This window comes from Schistocerca serialis, chromosome 8, assembly GCF_023864345.2.
Source record: "Schistocerca serialis cubense isolate TAMUIC-IGC-003099 chromosome 8, iqSchSeri2.2, whole genome shotgun sequence".
Taxonomy (NCBI): domain Eukaryota; kingdom Metazoa; phylum Arthropoda; class Insecta; order Orthoptera; family Acrididae; genus Schistocerca; species Schistocerca serialis.
The window spans coordinates 145,892,996-145,910,181 of NC_064645.1; the positions used below are offsets into that span (position 1 = coordinate 145,892,996).

A 17,186-nucleotide genomic window follows, 5' to 3' on the forward strand; every position below is an offset into this window, starting at 1 on the left:
TTCTGGCTGTGAACATTCCCTATTAAAAGGTAAATGGAGCTCTGGTAGCTGTGCTACTACAGTATCTGTTGGTGGATGGCATTGAAACCATTACCAGCACACCTACTATCCCCCCAGGTGGCATATGCCATCATCAGACCAAAATCAAGTCATCTTTGCAGGTGTACTAATTTTTCTTCCCCACCCCCTCCCAGCAGTGTATTTGGAAAGCGTTATATGGGTTTTCTACATTCATTTTACTGTATAATAATTTAATAATTAGAAGTTCATTGTTTATGTTGTAAATGAATTATTGTACTATACATTAACAGGCATGTCTAACAACAGTGTGCCGTTACCCCTAGCTAACAGTATTAGAGGCATTCATTGTAGAGGGAAAGGAAAAACTCAGGTGAAATTAAATCTTTCCATTGAAAGTAGTGAAACAGCTAATGATGTAACAACATTACTATTACACCTACACTAGCTGTTTCTGGAAGACAGCCACAGCAGAACATCTTGAAAGTAGCATCAGGACCTAAAGACTATGTGAAGAGAGCCGTCAGAAAATGGATATACTTAAGTGCTTGGAGGTTAAAATTGATGACATGATGCTTCAAAAACCTCAGCTTTTTTGTACCTAAAGCAACAACAAACAAAGAAAGTATGCTTCAAAACATAAAGAAGTATACACAAAATAGAACATGTCAAGAGCTGCATGATGACTGGACCATTGTCCTCCATGCAAGCAGTTATATTGCTTGTATATTTATGAGTAGTATACGGATCAAAAGACTTGCCATTGAGGTTGTTATGGTTGAGTACATGGAGACCAGCATTTTTCTAGAATACAATGAGCAGTAATAAGACTTTCCATTGAGGTTGTTATGGTTGAATACATGGAGACAAGCATTTTTCTAGAATACAATGAGCAGTAATAAATTCATTGAAATTTTCGATTTATGTGATTTGATGAAAAGGACACATGCTCCCAAAGAATAAGTACAGGCTACTTTGCACCTGTTACCCATGAGTGGTGTCCTTTCATTGCCAATTCCTCTCACTGTTACAATCCGAGTGAAAATATCACTGAGGATGATCAACTGTTTCTGTGCAATGCTAGATGCTCTTTCATTCAATAAATGAGACAAATTTGGAATAAAATTCTTGCAGCTGATACAGACTCTAGGTATCTGGTGAGTGGTTTCTTACCTAGGCAAAGATGGTGCTTATGACCTCAGTTGCCTTTGTGCCCCTTAAAAAAAGGGGGGGGGGGGGAGATGAGCAGCACCCCACAGATATTGCTCTTGCAGAGCATACTGTTATGCTTTTATACAGCCCTTTGTTCCCACAGGAAAATATATTTGACAATTTCTTTCATAACCAAATGCCTTGTAGAAAGTTTGAAATGTAAGAGTCCAAGCACTGCAGGTAAGGTGAAGAGGTCTAGAAAGGAGATCCCTCAGTCAGCAAAATCTGCTGTAGCATTTTTGCACACAACCATACTTTAAAAGTCAGGTGTGACATGACTCTCATATGCTGTCTAGGGAAAAAGAACGAAAATGTGCTTTTGAGATCAATGCATGATACAGCAACCATCAATGAATGACATCCTAAAAAGCTACCAAAATCATTGGCATACTACAAAACACCAACTGTAGCATTAGTGTCATCGACCAAATAAACTTTACACTGTGAAGTATCAATTTCACAGATGGTCCGTACATACATCCCCCCCCCCCCCCCCTCTAGTGTATTGAACTTGGCAACTCAGTACTCCATAAAGAAGTAACAGGTGTAAAAGAAGTAAGCAGATGTCAGTTTGTACACAAGTGGGCAGAAGAGTTGGCTTCAGCATATACGACCAGAAGGGTGCAAAATACAATTCCTAATACTGTACTGCAACGTAGTAACATTCATAAGTGTCAAATCAGAATGTAGAGGGAAGAATAGGAGCAAGCATTTATGCACAAACTGCAGCATGTGTGTTTGTGGGTCATGTCTAGGTTAAGTGTCACGATGCAGCTGGTGGCTTTGAATGAGTGAAATTAGAGCTATAAATGTTTTCCCTACCATATATTGTGCTGTTCAAAATATGGAAGATATCCAGTTCACATTTTATCATCATATATATTTGGATTAATTATTATATCTAAAAACAAAGATGATGTGACTTACCAAACGAAAGTGCTGGCATGTCGATAGACCCACAAACATACACACAAAAGTACAGAGGCAAAGATGTTGTTGAATGACAAGTGAGGTATGAGCGGCGGCAACCTGAAATTAGCGGAGGTTGAGGCCTGGTGGGTAACGAGAAGAGAGGATATACTGAAGGGCAAGTTCCCCTCTCCGGAGTTCTGACAGGTTGGTGTTAGTGGGAAGTATCCAGATAACCCGGTCGCTGTAACATGTGCCAAGATGTGCTGGCCGTGCACCAAGGCATGTTTAGCCACAGGGTGATCCTCATTACCAACAAACACTGTCTGCCTGTGTCCATTCATGCGAATGGACAGTTTGTTGCTGGTCATTCCCACATAAAAAGCTTCACAGTGTAGGCAGGTCAGTTGGTAAATCACGTGGATGCTTTCACACGTGGCTCTGCCTTTGATCGTGTACACCTTCCGGGTTACAGGACTGGAGTAGGTGGTGGTGGGAGGGTGCATGGGACAGGTTTTACACCAGGGGTGGTTACAAGGGTAGGAGCCAGAGGGTAGGGAAGGTGGTTTGGGGATTTCATAGGGACGAACCAAGAGGTTATGAAGGTTAGGTGGACAGCGGAAAGACACTCTTGGTGGAGTGGGGAGGATTTCATGAAGGATGGATCTCATTTCAGGGCAGGATTTGAGGAAGTCGTATCCCTGCTGGAGAGTCACATACAGAGTCTGATCCAGTCCCGGAAAGTATCCTGTCACAACTGGGGCACTTTTGGGGGAGGTTCTGGGTTTGAGGGGATGAGGAAGTGGCTCTGGTAATTTGCTTCAGTACCAGGTTGGGAGGGTAGTTGTGGGATGCGAAATCTGTTTTCAGGTTGTTGGTGTAATGGTTCAGGGATTCCGGACTGGAGCAGATTCGTTTGCCACGAAGACCTAGGCCATAGGGAAGGGACCGTTTGATGTGAAATGGGTGGCAGCTGCCATAATGGAGGTACTGTTGCTTGTTGGTGGGTTTGATGTGGATGGACGTGTGAAGCTGGCCATTGGACAGATGGAGGTCAACGTCACGAAAAGTGGCATGGGATTTGGAGTAGGACCAGGTGAATCTGATGGAACCAAAGGAGTTGAGGTTGGAGAGGAAATTCTGGAGTTCTTCTTCACTGTGAGTCCAGATCATGAAGATGTCATCAATAAATCTGTACCAAACTTTGGGTTGGCAGGCCTGGGTAACCAAGAAGGCTTCCTCTAAGCGACCCATAAATAGGTTGGCATACGAGGTGGCCATCCTGGTACCCATGGCTGTTCCCTTTAATTGTTGGTATGTCTGGCCTTCGAAAGTGAAGAAGTTGTGAGTCAGGATGAAGCTGGCTAAGGTAATGAGGAAAGAGGTTGTAGGTAGGGTGGCAGGTGATCGGTGTGAAAGGAAGTGCTCCATCGCAGTGAGGCCCTGGACGTGCAGAATATTTGTGTATAAGGAAGTGGCATCAATGGTTACAAGGACAATAAGTTTTCTAGTTCATGAGGTGTAGGATTGCAGGAGCAGACATATATTTTGCAGCAGACAATGACCAGGAGTGTTGGAACCAAAGGAATGGAACTGGTGATATTCTGTTGTGTCAGGACACATCCCAGTACTCAGCCTTTTTATTTATGATCATTAGCTGTAACAAAAGGCGGGAAAAATCAGTCGAGTTTGCCTGGCATGCCAAAGTTCCCTCAGTTAGTTCAGCAGTTACCATGTGCATGAAGAGCATGAGTTCATTGTTCTGTATTGTCGCAGTTAGTTACAAACAAGTTCATTAACTCAAGATCATATTTTTTATTATTAATGCCTTACCATACACAGTATGAGGGTTCATGCTTAAAAAAACATATGATTTTAACTACAGTTCAAATTAATAATAACGGCTTGCCAAGTAGAGCCACCAACAATCAAAACTGATGTCACACATGCAGAGCAGTTAGCTCAGGCCAATACACAGTTCTCTCTTGCTCAACAGCTGTGTCGAGTTCCTCAGAAAGTGCTTGTGATGTGTTTGCAAGGAGCCACAGCTCACATGGAGTCCAGTTTCCATTATTCTACATGACACCAGAAGCAATTAGCAAGTCACTGAGGCCATCCAAAGGTAAGTATGGAACCAGAAAAAAGCATATCCCAACACTTCAATTTGTCTTTTGTAATAACATGTTCCCACACTGTACTGTTCCAGCTGTACCATTGAACATGCACATCATAAACGTCGATCACTGTCATATCTGTCATTGTATTTACTACCATCTTCTACTATCTCTTTTGAAGTTGTATTTCACTATAACACAGTTTGTCATTACATTATTTACATACTCTTTTTGTTTCCCACAAAGATTTTTTAATGTAACAAACTAGACAATTGTTCACAAAATTAATGTATATAGACGTCTCCTTGTAGGAACCTTGCTTGTTGGCTGTTACACAGATATATTTACAATCATTTCTCGCTTTCCTATATGAGATTTTGGACTGACTCTAGCATTGTTTTGAGAAGGTAACATAGTTACAAAGGATAAGACAACATTGTCTATTACCAGGTAAGATTAAACCTTTATAGAGACTGCCAGATCAACTCAAAAGCAGAATTAAAAAAAAAAGAAAAGAATATATATACTCAGCTTTGATATGAGTAACACTACTAATAATTTGCATATATAAATTTATATAGGTAGACTACCTCCCGGTTTTGTTGAGAGCAAAATGGTGATATAATAAGTGATAGTCCTTACAACTACTTTTTACTTACATACCCATAAATTGGCAGTTATTCAAATAGTTAATACTGTAGTTTACCTAGAAAATTATTCCTCCTCCAAGTTAAAAGTAACTGAGCAAGGTGGTGCCGTGGTTAGCACACTGGACTTGCATTTGGGAGGACAATAGTTCAAACCTGCATCCGGCCATCCTGATTTAGGTTTTCAAGTGCCGGGATGGTTCCTTTGAAAAGTGCATGGCTGACTTCCTACCCTAATCCGATGGAACTGATGACCTTGTTGTTTTGTCTTCTACCCCAAACCAATCAACAAACCAAGTTAATAGTCAGGAAGTGAGGAATGTGTTCACTTAAACACCTTATGTAGGCTGCTGTCACTTGCAATAACCTTAATATTATCCTCCTTAGCTTGATAGCAGCTTTCCTTAGTGTCATTAAGGCATCTCTCTTTTCTGTTTGACACATAGCTCCTGTTGATGTTGAGGGTCAACCTGTTATAAATCACCTTCAATAAGTACATTTAAACATAAATATTACACATACAAAAATAAGATCTACTTCTTATGAAAATATGTCCTCAAATCCTGATGGGAATATAACTTCTTTATTTTATCACTTTTAGGATAACTTCCATGATGGAATATTCTCAGTGTCCTAGGAGGACTAGCATATAAAAGTTGCCACTTACAATTTTTCGTGCACCAAAGTGATGAGTTAGTGCAAGTTTTAAAAAAAAAGTTATCTCCCACCTGGTATTTTTGTACTTCTTGTAGCTTCCTGTCATAGTGTAGTTTTTGTAATGTGCCACTTGGGTGACTGTAACTAATACTTTCCTTATATTTTCCTTCTATAAACGCTCTTCCCTCCATGCTCTCAGAAGCAGATTTATCCATTCATTCTCTTTTGATTTAGCTATTAGATCAGCTGGAGTGAATTGTCTGTTATACAGAGAAGAATTCCAAGTACTTGATGTATTTCATTTCATGATTTTGTGCTTATGTCCTCATGAATTTGTTGAACTCTCTAAAGAAACATTCACATGGATTTCTTCTGGATGAAAAAATGAGATTAATATCTGTTTAATGTCATGTTCATGTAGAAATGTTTTACAAGTATGACAAGTAAAGTTAGATGCATTGTCGGATAGCAGTGTGGCAGGTTTGCCACTGTTGGGATGTAATGGTTTACTACTCTCTTGATGACTGGAGCTGATGCTGCAGATTTTGTAGCAAATAACTTAACATACTCGGTAAATATATCATATAAGGCTACAACATATTTAACTCCACCTCTCACAGAGGAGAGCTGCAATATCTATGCAGGCTGTTTGAAGTCGTTGTGTTGGTATAATTGGATGTAATGATGTGTGAAAGAATTTATTGATGAGTTGTATTCGCTTTCTCATATTTGAAAAGTAATAGCAGAAGTTAATGTATAATGATGACCTTAAGCATTATGCACATACCATTTTCATAATATGTACTTGGAATGCAAACACACCAAGTGTTGGAACTAGCTGGCCGGAGCGGCCATGCGGTTCTAGGCGCTACAGTCTGGAACTGTGAGACCACTATGGTCACAGGTTCAAATCCTGCCTCGGGCATGGATGTGTGTGTTGTCCTTAGATTAGTTAGGTTTAAGTAGTTCTAAGTTCTAGGGGACGGATGTCCTCAGAAGTTGAGTCCCATAGTGCTCAGAGCCATTGGAACCTTTTTTTTTTTTTTTCTGCCATTAATTGTCTGCATTCTGTAAATCAGCCGTGTTCCAACACACCTGAGTAATACTAGAAATAATAACTATCTTGCTTTAACAGTACTAGATAGTCAGTTGTATTTTCAGTTAGGTTTCTTGTATTCAGGCACGTGCCTTGTGGTGATGGTGATGTGCTACATTGTTATCTCTTCTGGATATGTAAATGATTTAGGAATTGTACTCCTGAAGAAACAAAGACCATCACATTAAACGAGTGTGTTGTAGCTTGGGTGACATGAGAAAACCCAATGTCTGATGATCACAATAGACTTTAATTTTCTTTCCATAAATGTCATACTTGAATTTTCCAAATACTCAAATCACTACTAACATTTTGAGTTCAGTAGTGCAGTATGAGTGTTTGCATTAAGATAAAGTGTGACTGGCAAAATTTGTGACTCGAATTTCTCTTTTTTCCATCTTCCTCACATATCTGAAATAAGCAAGCTTCTAATCCAGAAAATAATATGTCAGTAACTAAACAGAAATCCTGAGCCATATCAGGTTGATATAGAATGTCAGAATTTGCTAAAGGCTCTCTTATTGTGTTAAAATCATTCTCACAACCACTCATCCAAATCCACACTGCATTTTTCTCCAAAAGACTTAGCAACTTTGAACTGTTTAAAAACCAATTGTGTACAAACCAATGAAAAAAATGACCATAAGCCCAAGAATGCTTTAGGTTGTTTCTTATTACATTGATATGAAAATTTTTGATGGCACTGATCTTAGCAGGGGCAGGTATTATCCCAACAGAGGTAGTAATGCGACAAAGAAATTAACCTTCTCTCTGGCAAATTCAGACTTCTGCAAACTCGCTATCACTCCTGCTGCTGAGAATTCGTGTAGCATCTTTTCTAATAATCATACATGTTCTTTCATTGTGAGAGTAGCTATTAGTATATCATTGACATACAGTGTATTTGGGCGCTGATGACCTCGATGTTGAGAGCCCCTAAGCCACAACACACACACATACAATGTAATTTGGTCAAGCAATTCAGGTCCTAATACAGTACCTAGGCCTACATTTATGCTAGTGAGGAATTTAATGCCTAGAAATTTCTGTACATATTCATCCAAATTATCTGGATGAGTCTGTATGGGGTGATAATCTTGTTAATTGCCCTCACATCCAAAACTAAATGAATATTGCCACCACGTTTTGCTGCAGCTAACAGCAGGCTGCAGTAGGGTGACATGTGGTTCTTTTATAAGCCGTTCAAGCATCTGTTTTATTTTTCTATTAAATCTGCTTTCTTAGACCATGGGATGGAATAAGTTTTGTAGCAATAAATCTCATGGGAGTGGGCTTCCATATGATGCTGATAAATGCACATACTTTAATAATAAATTTTCTAGCTCAGCTCATTGTGATGAGCCAATACTAACCATTCTTTGGTTCTCATTATCTTCAACATGATTACTTTGTGTAGATGTATTATGAGTGGGTGCTATCTTGGCTTCAATTAATTCAACAAGGATTTTCCGTTGTTTGCCTTCAATTAATTTACTTTCAGTCATTGGCAGTACTTACTATTGTCTACTTTTGTCTTTACCATATTCATTATGATTCTTTGGCTATTAATGTTCAAATAATGTTTACCTGTGAAGAAGTCTATTATTATGTATTTCTGTCATAAAATGTCAAGGCTCGAAGTGCATTCAACTACTGATCCACTTGTGATTACGAATGGGCATTTTATTACTCCATTTCCTAACATTACTTCTACCTGTGCCTGAATTCACACAGTCTGCAATTTAACTCTGATAGTGCCCAGAATCCTAAAATTCTGGACAGGACATTTAGGCACCTTTTTAACCTCACATATGTTATTGTATAAACTAGTTGACATAATATTTAACAAAGCACCTCTATCAATCATGTCAGTTGGTATACCTCCTACAATTGTATGTATGGTAACCTGTACAGTATCTTTAGTTTGATTACTTCATTTAAACTGATCTGTGGCTAACTCTTCCTGATATCAGTATCATCATTATAACAGAGCGTCTTTATTGGATTTTCTACATTCCCCCAAACCACCCACAATCAGCATTTGAGGGTTTAATGTGATTTTGTGTAGTTAATTGACCCTGTGTCAGAGCAGTGTGGCCTATCTGCTACTTCAGTTATATTTAATGTCAGGTATTGAGTTTGCCAGTCACCTTTAATAATATATGTAGGTACTGGCGCCTCATGCCTGTCATTGCTATTTTTGTGGGTATGGGTTTGTTGTTGGTCATGACCTGGGTGAATCCTATCTGTTGTTGTTGATGTTGTTGTTCTGTTTATTGTGATGGTTTTACTAGTGGCAATTTCAGTAATATCCCAGAAAATACTGGTTGCCACTTTGCTTTCTTTTATTAAATTCAGATTGTCTGTGTTCTAAATGCTGTGAATTTCGCATGTGAGGCATTTCTGTTATCTTGTGGGCTGCTGTGAATTTTGCACATGAGGCAGTTCTGTTATCTTCTGGCCTGCTGTCATAATACCACTGTGCCCAAGGCTCATAAAATTATGCCACACTGCTATTGTTGTGATTGTTTCCTCTTGAATCCTCTTGTATGAAATCATGAAAATCAAGACTGATATAAAGTGATCAAGGTCAGCTTCCGGTACTTGTACTAATTTAGCCCAGAGACCCATTGGCAGTTTGGCCTTTAAAATTCTGAGAACATCCCAGTTGGAGATATATTTTCCCAAAATACTTGTGGAGACTATCCTGTTTGCTGTTAAAGGGCTCCAGATTAAATACTTCCTTCCTAAGTCCTTCCTACACAGACCCAGACTAGTGCTTTGCTAAAAATGCTCACTCAAATTAGGCATAATCTTGGGAATTCTTGGCTGTCTCAGTGGCCCATAGGGCAGCTTCTCCTTGAATGAAACCTGTGATGTACTGAATTCTTTGGTTATCAATCCATGAGCTGTGTAATACATTTTTAAAAGCCTTGATGAACACAACAGGATGTATACTTTTTCCCTCAGTAATGGACACTTGAAACTATCTATGTTTAAGTAAGCTTTCATCCAGTAGGATGGATGACAATTGTGGCACTCCCTCGTACCATACAACAAATGGTCAGGTGATGTGTCATTGTGATTCACTTAATTTCCATACGCTTGCCTACATGTTGCATGACCAATCTTTTTCTCAGCTTTATCACTAGTAAGCAATAAACTACTGACATATTGCATAACCTTTGCCAACTCTTTCTGAATTTGAAACTTCCTGGCAGATTAAAACTGTGTGCCCGACCGAGACTCGAACTCGGGGCCTCTGCCTTTCGCGGGCAAGTGCTCTACCATCTGAGCTACCGAAGCACGACTCACGTCCGGTACTCACAGCTTTACTTCTGCCAGTATCTCGTCTCCTACCTTTACCTTTCTGAATTTCTTTAACTTGTGACTTGACTTTCTCTCACCGTTGTGGCAAATCTTTATTCCCTGTGGTTTTTAACTGTTTTAACTCCATATTAGCAACTGATGCTCACTACCTCCTTGGAATAATATCTCATTAACAGATTTCTGAACTATGCCTGGCCCCCTGTGGGACCATGGGTTAGAATAGGCCCAAGGTATCCCTGCCTGTTGTTAGAGGTGATTAACACTTTGCGGTCTAGCTGTGGGCTATGCCCGCAGTCCCTGTAGTGAGCGTTGCCGACGAGCAATGAGCTATGCCCACAGTGATGTATAAAAATGCATAGAAAACAAAGTACGGGCTATACTCACAGTTTGTGTGTTCCGTTACGCAGCTTCATGGTTTAGTTATGTGAAAATCCGCTAGATAGCAGCACCAACTGGAGAAATGTTCGTTTCCATAGATTCTGTCACATCCGTGCATTAGCAGTGGCAGCAAGATGTCACAGTGTAGACGAAGACTTACAGATGAAGAAATTTTGGATGTTCTGTTCAATGATTCGGGTTCTGAAGGAGAACTTAGTGAAGATTCTGAAGATGATAGAGATACTACAGGTAATTATAACATATTTACTGGAATTTAGACTGTGATACGTTGAAGCATGTAAAAAACAGTAGGTTGCTCATACACATTTGCTATGTATATTTCGAATAATATATTTTAGACTTATAATGATAATACAAGTTTATCCAAATGTACGAGGTGTGGCTAGAAAAAAACCGGACTAGTACTGGTGAAACAATAAAACGAATGCAATAAGGCTGAAAGTCGCGTGGCCTGTCACATGACTCTCGCTCCGCCAACTGCTCGAGTTTCGTCTGCCTCCTGCACTCAGTCTGCCCGTGGCGTCTGTTTTAAGTAGTTGACGTTTTGTTTGTGCGTCGGAAAATGTTGAGTGTACAGAAAGAACAGCGTGTTAACATCAAATTTTGTTTCAAACTAGGAAAATCTGCAAGTGAAACGTTTGTAATGTTACAACAAGTGTACGGCGATGATTGTTTATCGCGAACACAAGTGTTTGAGTGGTTTAAACGATTTAAAGATGGCCGCGAAGACACCAGTGATGACACTCACACTGGCAGACCATTGTCAGCAAAAACTGATGCAAACATTGAAAAAATCGGTAAACTTGTTCCTTGTCAACTCCTGTTAACTCAGACACTGCTCTGATTGTTAAACGGCGATCTTGTTGAACAAGTTTACCGATTTTTTCAATGTTTGCATCAGTTTTTGCTGACAATGGTCTGCCAGTGCGAGTGTCATCACTGGTGTCTTCGCGGCCATCTTTAAATCGTTTAAACCACTCAAACACTTGTGTTCGCGATAAACAATCATCTCCGTACAATTGTTGTAACATTACAAACGTTTCACTTGCAGATTTTCCTAGTTTGAAACAAAATTTGATGTTAACACGCTGTTCTTTCTGTACACTCAACATTTTCCGACGCACAGACAAAACGTCAACTACTTAAAACAGATGCCACGGGCAGACTGAGTGCAGGAGGCAGATGAAACTCGAGCAGTAGGCGGAGCGAGAGTCACGTGACAGGCCACGCGACTTTCAGCCTTATTGCATTCGTTTTATTGTTTCACCAGTACTAGTCCGGTTTTTTTCTAGCCACACCTCGTACATATGACTTATTTATTTACAGAAGAAGAGCTTCAGAATGATATTGATTTGATATCTCAGCAGGAAACACGTCCTATAGCTCGCAAATTTCGGAATGGTAATTGCTCTCACTCCCTCTCTGTGCTTATAAATAATCAGTAGACTGTAATAAAAGTAAACAATTTTGGCCAGTGTTATGTAATAATTTGTTTAGGTATTTAGGTAAATAATACAATACATGTTAGCAAATCCTATATACGACTAATTTACAGAAACTGAAGATCAAACTGATGGCGTGGAGACACCTCAGCATGTAGAGCAAGCTGCTCCTTATCATGAAGTTGAAAATGGTAATTATTCTCAACCTTATCTTTCTCATTACCAATAAGAATACTGTTGATTTAGAGCAAAATTATGAGACCCTTAATTTACAAATCTACTTTCGTATTGTCATTTTAGTTCATCAACCGAAACCTCAACCTACACATCAAATACATCAAGTAAGAAGACCTAGGGCAGACAGCGATGCTGACTTGGGATGGGATGACATTCCTGTGTCTGCACCTCCTGTAAGGAACACTGTTTATGGTGAAGTTCCGAGAATTACACTTCCACTTGATGCCATATCAACTGAATTTGACTTTTTTGAAAACAATTTCAACAGAAATATGGCCAAGCTCGTGAAACAAGAAACAAACAGGTATGCTGCAAATACCATTGCAAACTTGAGGCGTACTAATCAAATCAAGGAACACATTTTGTGGTCGCATTGGAAACCTGTTACTTTAGCAGAGGTTTATAAATTTTTTTCTATAGTAATTCACATGTGCCTGGTAAAGAAGTCATCCATAGCAGATTACTGATCCACAGCTCCCATTCCTCACTCCACATTTGCAGCTAGACTGATCGTTTCAAGTCAATTTTGGCAATGCTGCATATAAATAATAATGATACATACATACAACGTGGACAGGCAAATCATGATCCTTTACATAAAATCAGGCCGTATTTTGATTATCTTGTGCAGAGCTTCAGACACTCACTAGTGCCAAGAGAGGATTTGACCATAGACGAAGGATTGTGTGTCTTTAGAAACAGGATACATTTTAGAGTCTATATGAAGAACAAACCAGAGAAGTATGGCATCAAACTGTTCTTTATGTGTGACTCAAACACTGGTTATGTACTAAATATGGAGGTTTACACAGGCAAAGGTGATGACTTCACAATTATTCCATTGTTTGAACATCTACTTTCACCCTACTTATCTAAAGGTCACACTGTTTACATGGACCGGTTTTATACTAGCCCTAAAGTTATTGACTTCTTATGGAGCAAAGACACTTTAGGTGTTGGCACTGTTGTGCTAAACAGAAAAGAAATGCCTAAGAGTTTGAAAAAAGCTGTACTGAAGAAAGGAGAAATGACATTCAGACACAGACCACATATGATGGCTTGTAAGTGGAAGGACACCAGGGATGTGGCAGTGTTGTCTTCAAAACATGGGGCAACAGTATCTGACATAACTGTCAGGGCTAAAGGGGGCCATATAAAAAAATTCAAGCCCGATGCAGTCCTTGATTATAATATAAACAAGACAGGTGTTGATCGAAGTGATCAACTTGTTGCTTACTATCCCTTCAAAAAGAAAAGTATGAAATGGTGGAAGAAGCTTTTCTTCCATCTTTTCATTTGTGGAATAGTAAACAGTTACATAATGTATAAAATGTCACACAGACAACCATGTTCTCTGCATAAATTCATGTCTGTGATTGGAGAAAAACTGGCCATGATGGCAAGGGAGGAACAAGTGGGAGTGAACCCTTCGACTGTAGGCGACAGACTAACTGGGCGTCATTTTGGAAGAAAAATTCCTCCAACTGACAACAAAGCGAGGCCATGCAGATCGTGCAAAGTGTGTGGTGACAGGGCTAAGAAAGAAACTGGAAAGTGGAAGAGGAAAGATACAACTTATTATTGTGCAATGTGTGATGTTGCGCTGTGCATGCCAGAATGCTTTGAACTATTTCATATGAAAGCCAGTTACATATAAAAATGATTTATACAAAATGTAATGTAATTTAGTTGTGCATTGTAATTTTTTAAAATAAATACCTTTCATTTTGTTTTTATAAAACATAATCCAGTGCCATATTCTTTCTACCAACAATAAATCCTACTATAAGACTTTTTTATTTTCCTTGTTTCAGCTATCAGCTTGTGATAAGAGTGTAAATTTAAGTGAAGTTGGTAACTATAATGTGTTACTTCATTGTAAAGTTTAAGTTACGGTGATAAAAATGAAAAAAAACTGTAATGATTTATCTATAACCGTTCCTGAATTATGATTTTTTGAAAAACGACAAAAAACCCCAGTCTCGTGTGCTAGAATGTCATACTAAGTCCCAGACCTCAAAGTGTTAAAAGGAATCTCACACTTTTTGACCCCATAACCTGCAATTCAATTATTTGGGTGAGGACACTTTCCGAGGTATGTCATCTTCTTCTGTTGTCTTCTGTCCTCGCCCCCATGACAGTATTGGATTTCTCTGTGTCCAGTATCCAGCACGGTAGCCAGTCCTTTGTGGTGGGGCCATCATGTACCCATTTGGAGGTAGCCTCCTGACAACACAGGGATCACACTGCTGATGCCTGAGCTGTAAACTGCCCAAGTATGCCAAGGAGTAGATACCTGTCTTCGTGGGGCATCAAGACTCCCAGCAACAGCCATCGTGCCAGGTGGCCTTTGCTGTGGCTGGGTGGTGCCCTTGGGAAGAGCCCCTGATTGAAGTGGGTGGCATCAGGGCAGATGACCCACAATGAAGCGGACTAAGCGATCTCTTGCTGGTGACTGTATGGCACCAGCAGTCTCTAAGAAGGGCAAGATTGAGTACAATGTTGACAGATACGACCCTAAATCGTTTCCCTCCCTTACTACACTATGGAAGGAACATAGGGCTACAGAAAGAAGAGAGCTCTATTCACCTTGGTATTTAGTCTGAAGCAGAATGGACAGGGACTCCTTTCTACCTATGAAGCCTCAATTTTTGGTTGAACATTTTGAGGATAAGTCTGGGGAAGTGATACCACTCATCCCCAGCCCAATCCAGGGCGTTGCTCGCTTGTGACCGGGTGGGTGATATTCCTGTTTCTGTCACTCCCCATAAAAGCTTCAACATGGTCCAGGGGATTATTTTCCATCACGACATCCTCTTCCAGTCTGATGACAAGCTCTGCACCAATCTAGAACAGCAGGGTGTTCATTTCATCTTTCACATTTACAGGGAACCCAAAGACAACAGGGTTGCTACCCGTGCTTTCATCTTGGCCTTTGGGAGTGATTTATTGCTGAAAAGGTCAAGGTGATGGTTTACCACTGTGACATTAAACCATACATCCCTCCCCCTATGTGGTGCTTTAAGTGCTGGAAATTCGGGCACATGTCTTCCTGCTGCACTTCCAATGCCACGTGTCGAGACTGTGGACGTCCACTGCATCCAGATACTCCCTGTGCGCCTCCTCCCACTTGTATCAACTGCAGAGAGCAGCACTCCCCCTGCTCACCAGACTGCACAGTACTCCAAAAGCATTGGAAAATCATGGAGTACAAGACCCTGGATCAGTTGACTTACCAAGAGGCTAAGCATAAATATGAACGATTACACCCCGTTTGGTTGACGTCCACATACGCTGCAGCTACATTACCATCTCCATCACAAGTAGCAATCGTACCACACACTGTGCCATGAACAGTGTGCCCTCCGGGCCTCCAGAATACATCTGCCCCATGGTGGTAGGGGAAAAATCTTCTGTTGCTCCCAAAGTACCTACTTCGGGAGCAAGGCCCCCATAAATGCAGTGGACACCGATCTCCTCCCCTCAGCCAGAGAAACAACAGTCTCCTCTGGCTCCTCTCTCCCAAGATCTCTACTAATGCCACAGCAGACACTTGCCAGTGGCTAAAGGAGCCAAAATCAGCTGGATGAAGAGCTTCACGGTGTTCCTCCATGCCTGAAGCTACTTCAGAGAAGTCCCCCCAGCAAGCCCCTAAAGAGAAGTGAGAGGACAGACAATCAAAGAAGTTGGCTAAGAAAAAGGACCCTCTGGTGGCTGCAACATCACCATGCCCTATCAATTCTGCACCTGCGGATGAGGTGGAGATCTCAGCACCCCCTGAGGACCTGGATCTCACTAATACGTTATCCACAATAGGAATGGAAACAAATACTCAATCGGTGGCAGCAGGTGACCCTGAGGCAAAACCTGCCTCCTTGCATGCTCCATGCCTTCCCAGCCTCTTGATAATGTCATCCTACAGTGGAATTGCTGTGGTTTTTTCCACCACCTGGCTGAGCTACGACAGCTGTTAAGCTTTACATCTGCTTTCTGCATTGCGCTCCAGGAGACTTGGTTCCTGGAATGCAGACCCCTGCCCTTCACGGCTATAGGAGATATTACAAGAACCATAGTGACTATAATAGAAGGTCAGGTGGAGTCAGTGTCTATGTCCTGAACTCAGTATGCAGTGAACCTGTGCTCCTTCAAACTCCTCTTGAAGCTGTGGCTGTCAGGATAAGGACGATGCAGGAAATAACTGTCTGCAACGTGTATCTTCCTTCAGATGGTGCAGTACGTCCTCAATGCATTAGCTGCACTGATTCATCAACTCCCTAAACCTTTCCTACTTTTGGGAGATTTTAACGTCCATAACCCCTTGTGGGGCGGCACTGTGCTTACTGGCCGTGGTAGAGATATCAAAACTTTCCTGTCTCAACTTGACCTCTGCCTCTTAAATACTGGGGCCCCCACATATTTCATTGTGGTTCATGGCACTTACTTAGCCATTGATTTATCCCTCTGTGGCCCAGGACTTCTTCCATCTGTCCAATGGAGAGCCCACGATGACTTGTGTGGTAGTGACCACTTTCCCATGTTCCTGTCTCTACCCCAGTGCCGTTCCCCCAGATGTCTACCAACATGGGCTTTAAACAAGGCAGACTGGGAAGCTTTCACCTCTGTTGTCACCGCTGAATCTCCCCTACATAGTACCATCGATGCGGCAGTTGAGCAGGTCACTAGAACGATTGTTTCTGCAGTTAAAAACACGATCCCTTGTTCTTTAGGGTGCCCCTGGTGAAAGTCAGTACCTTGGTGGTTGCTGGAAATCACTGAGGCCATTAAAGAGTGTCAGCAGCTCTACAGCAACATAAGTGCCACCCTGTTGCTCCCAAAGTACCTACTTCGGGAGCAAGGCCCCCATAAATGCAGTGGACACCGATCTCCTCCCCTCAGCCAGAGAAACAACAGTCTCCTCTGGCTCCTCTCATGCAGAAGGGGTCCCTTGGGACCCATGGCTCCATGCCCGCATTCATCAGCTTATAAAAAGATGGAAAAAGGCATGTTGGGAGAGGTATGTCTCGACCATTGGGTGCCGTACGTCACCTTCACAAGTCTGGACAAAGATCAGACATGTTTGTGGGTACCAGACCCTGACAGGTGTTACTGGCATTAACATCAATGG

At 41.0% G+C, this 17,186-nt stretch overlaps 1 protein-coding gene across 1 annotated transcript; it reads left to right on the forward strand.

The window, feature by feature from the left end:
* Positions 1 to 12,782: 12,782 nt before the first annotated feature.
* LOC126416878 (piggyBac transposable element-derived protein 4-like) lies at positions 12,783 to 13,718 on the forward strand. Its single transcript, XM_050084761.1, has one exon. The coding sequence runs from the start codon at positions 12,783 to 12,785 to the stop codon at positions 13,716 to 13,718; it is 936 nt and encodes a 311-aa protein (XP_049940718.1).
* The last annotated feature ends 3,468 nt before the right edge of the window (positions 13,719 to 17,186 follow it).

What these genes read in the sequence shown, in the direction of transcription:
- LOC126416878 (XM_050084761.1), top strand. Translation starts at nt 12,783, where the DNA reads ATGAAGAACAAACCAGAGAAGTATGGCATCAAACTGTTCTTTATGTGT.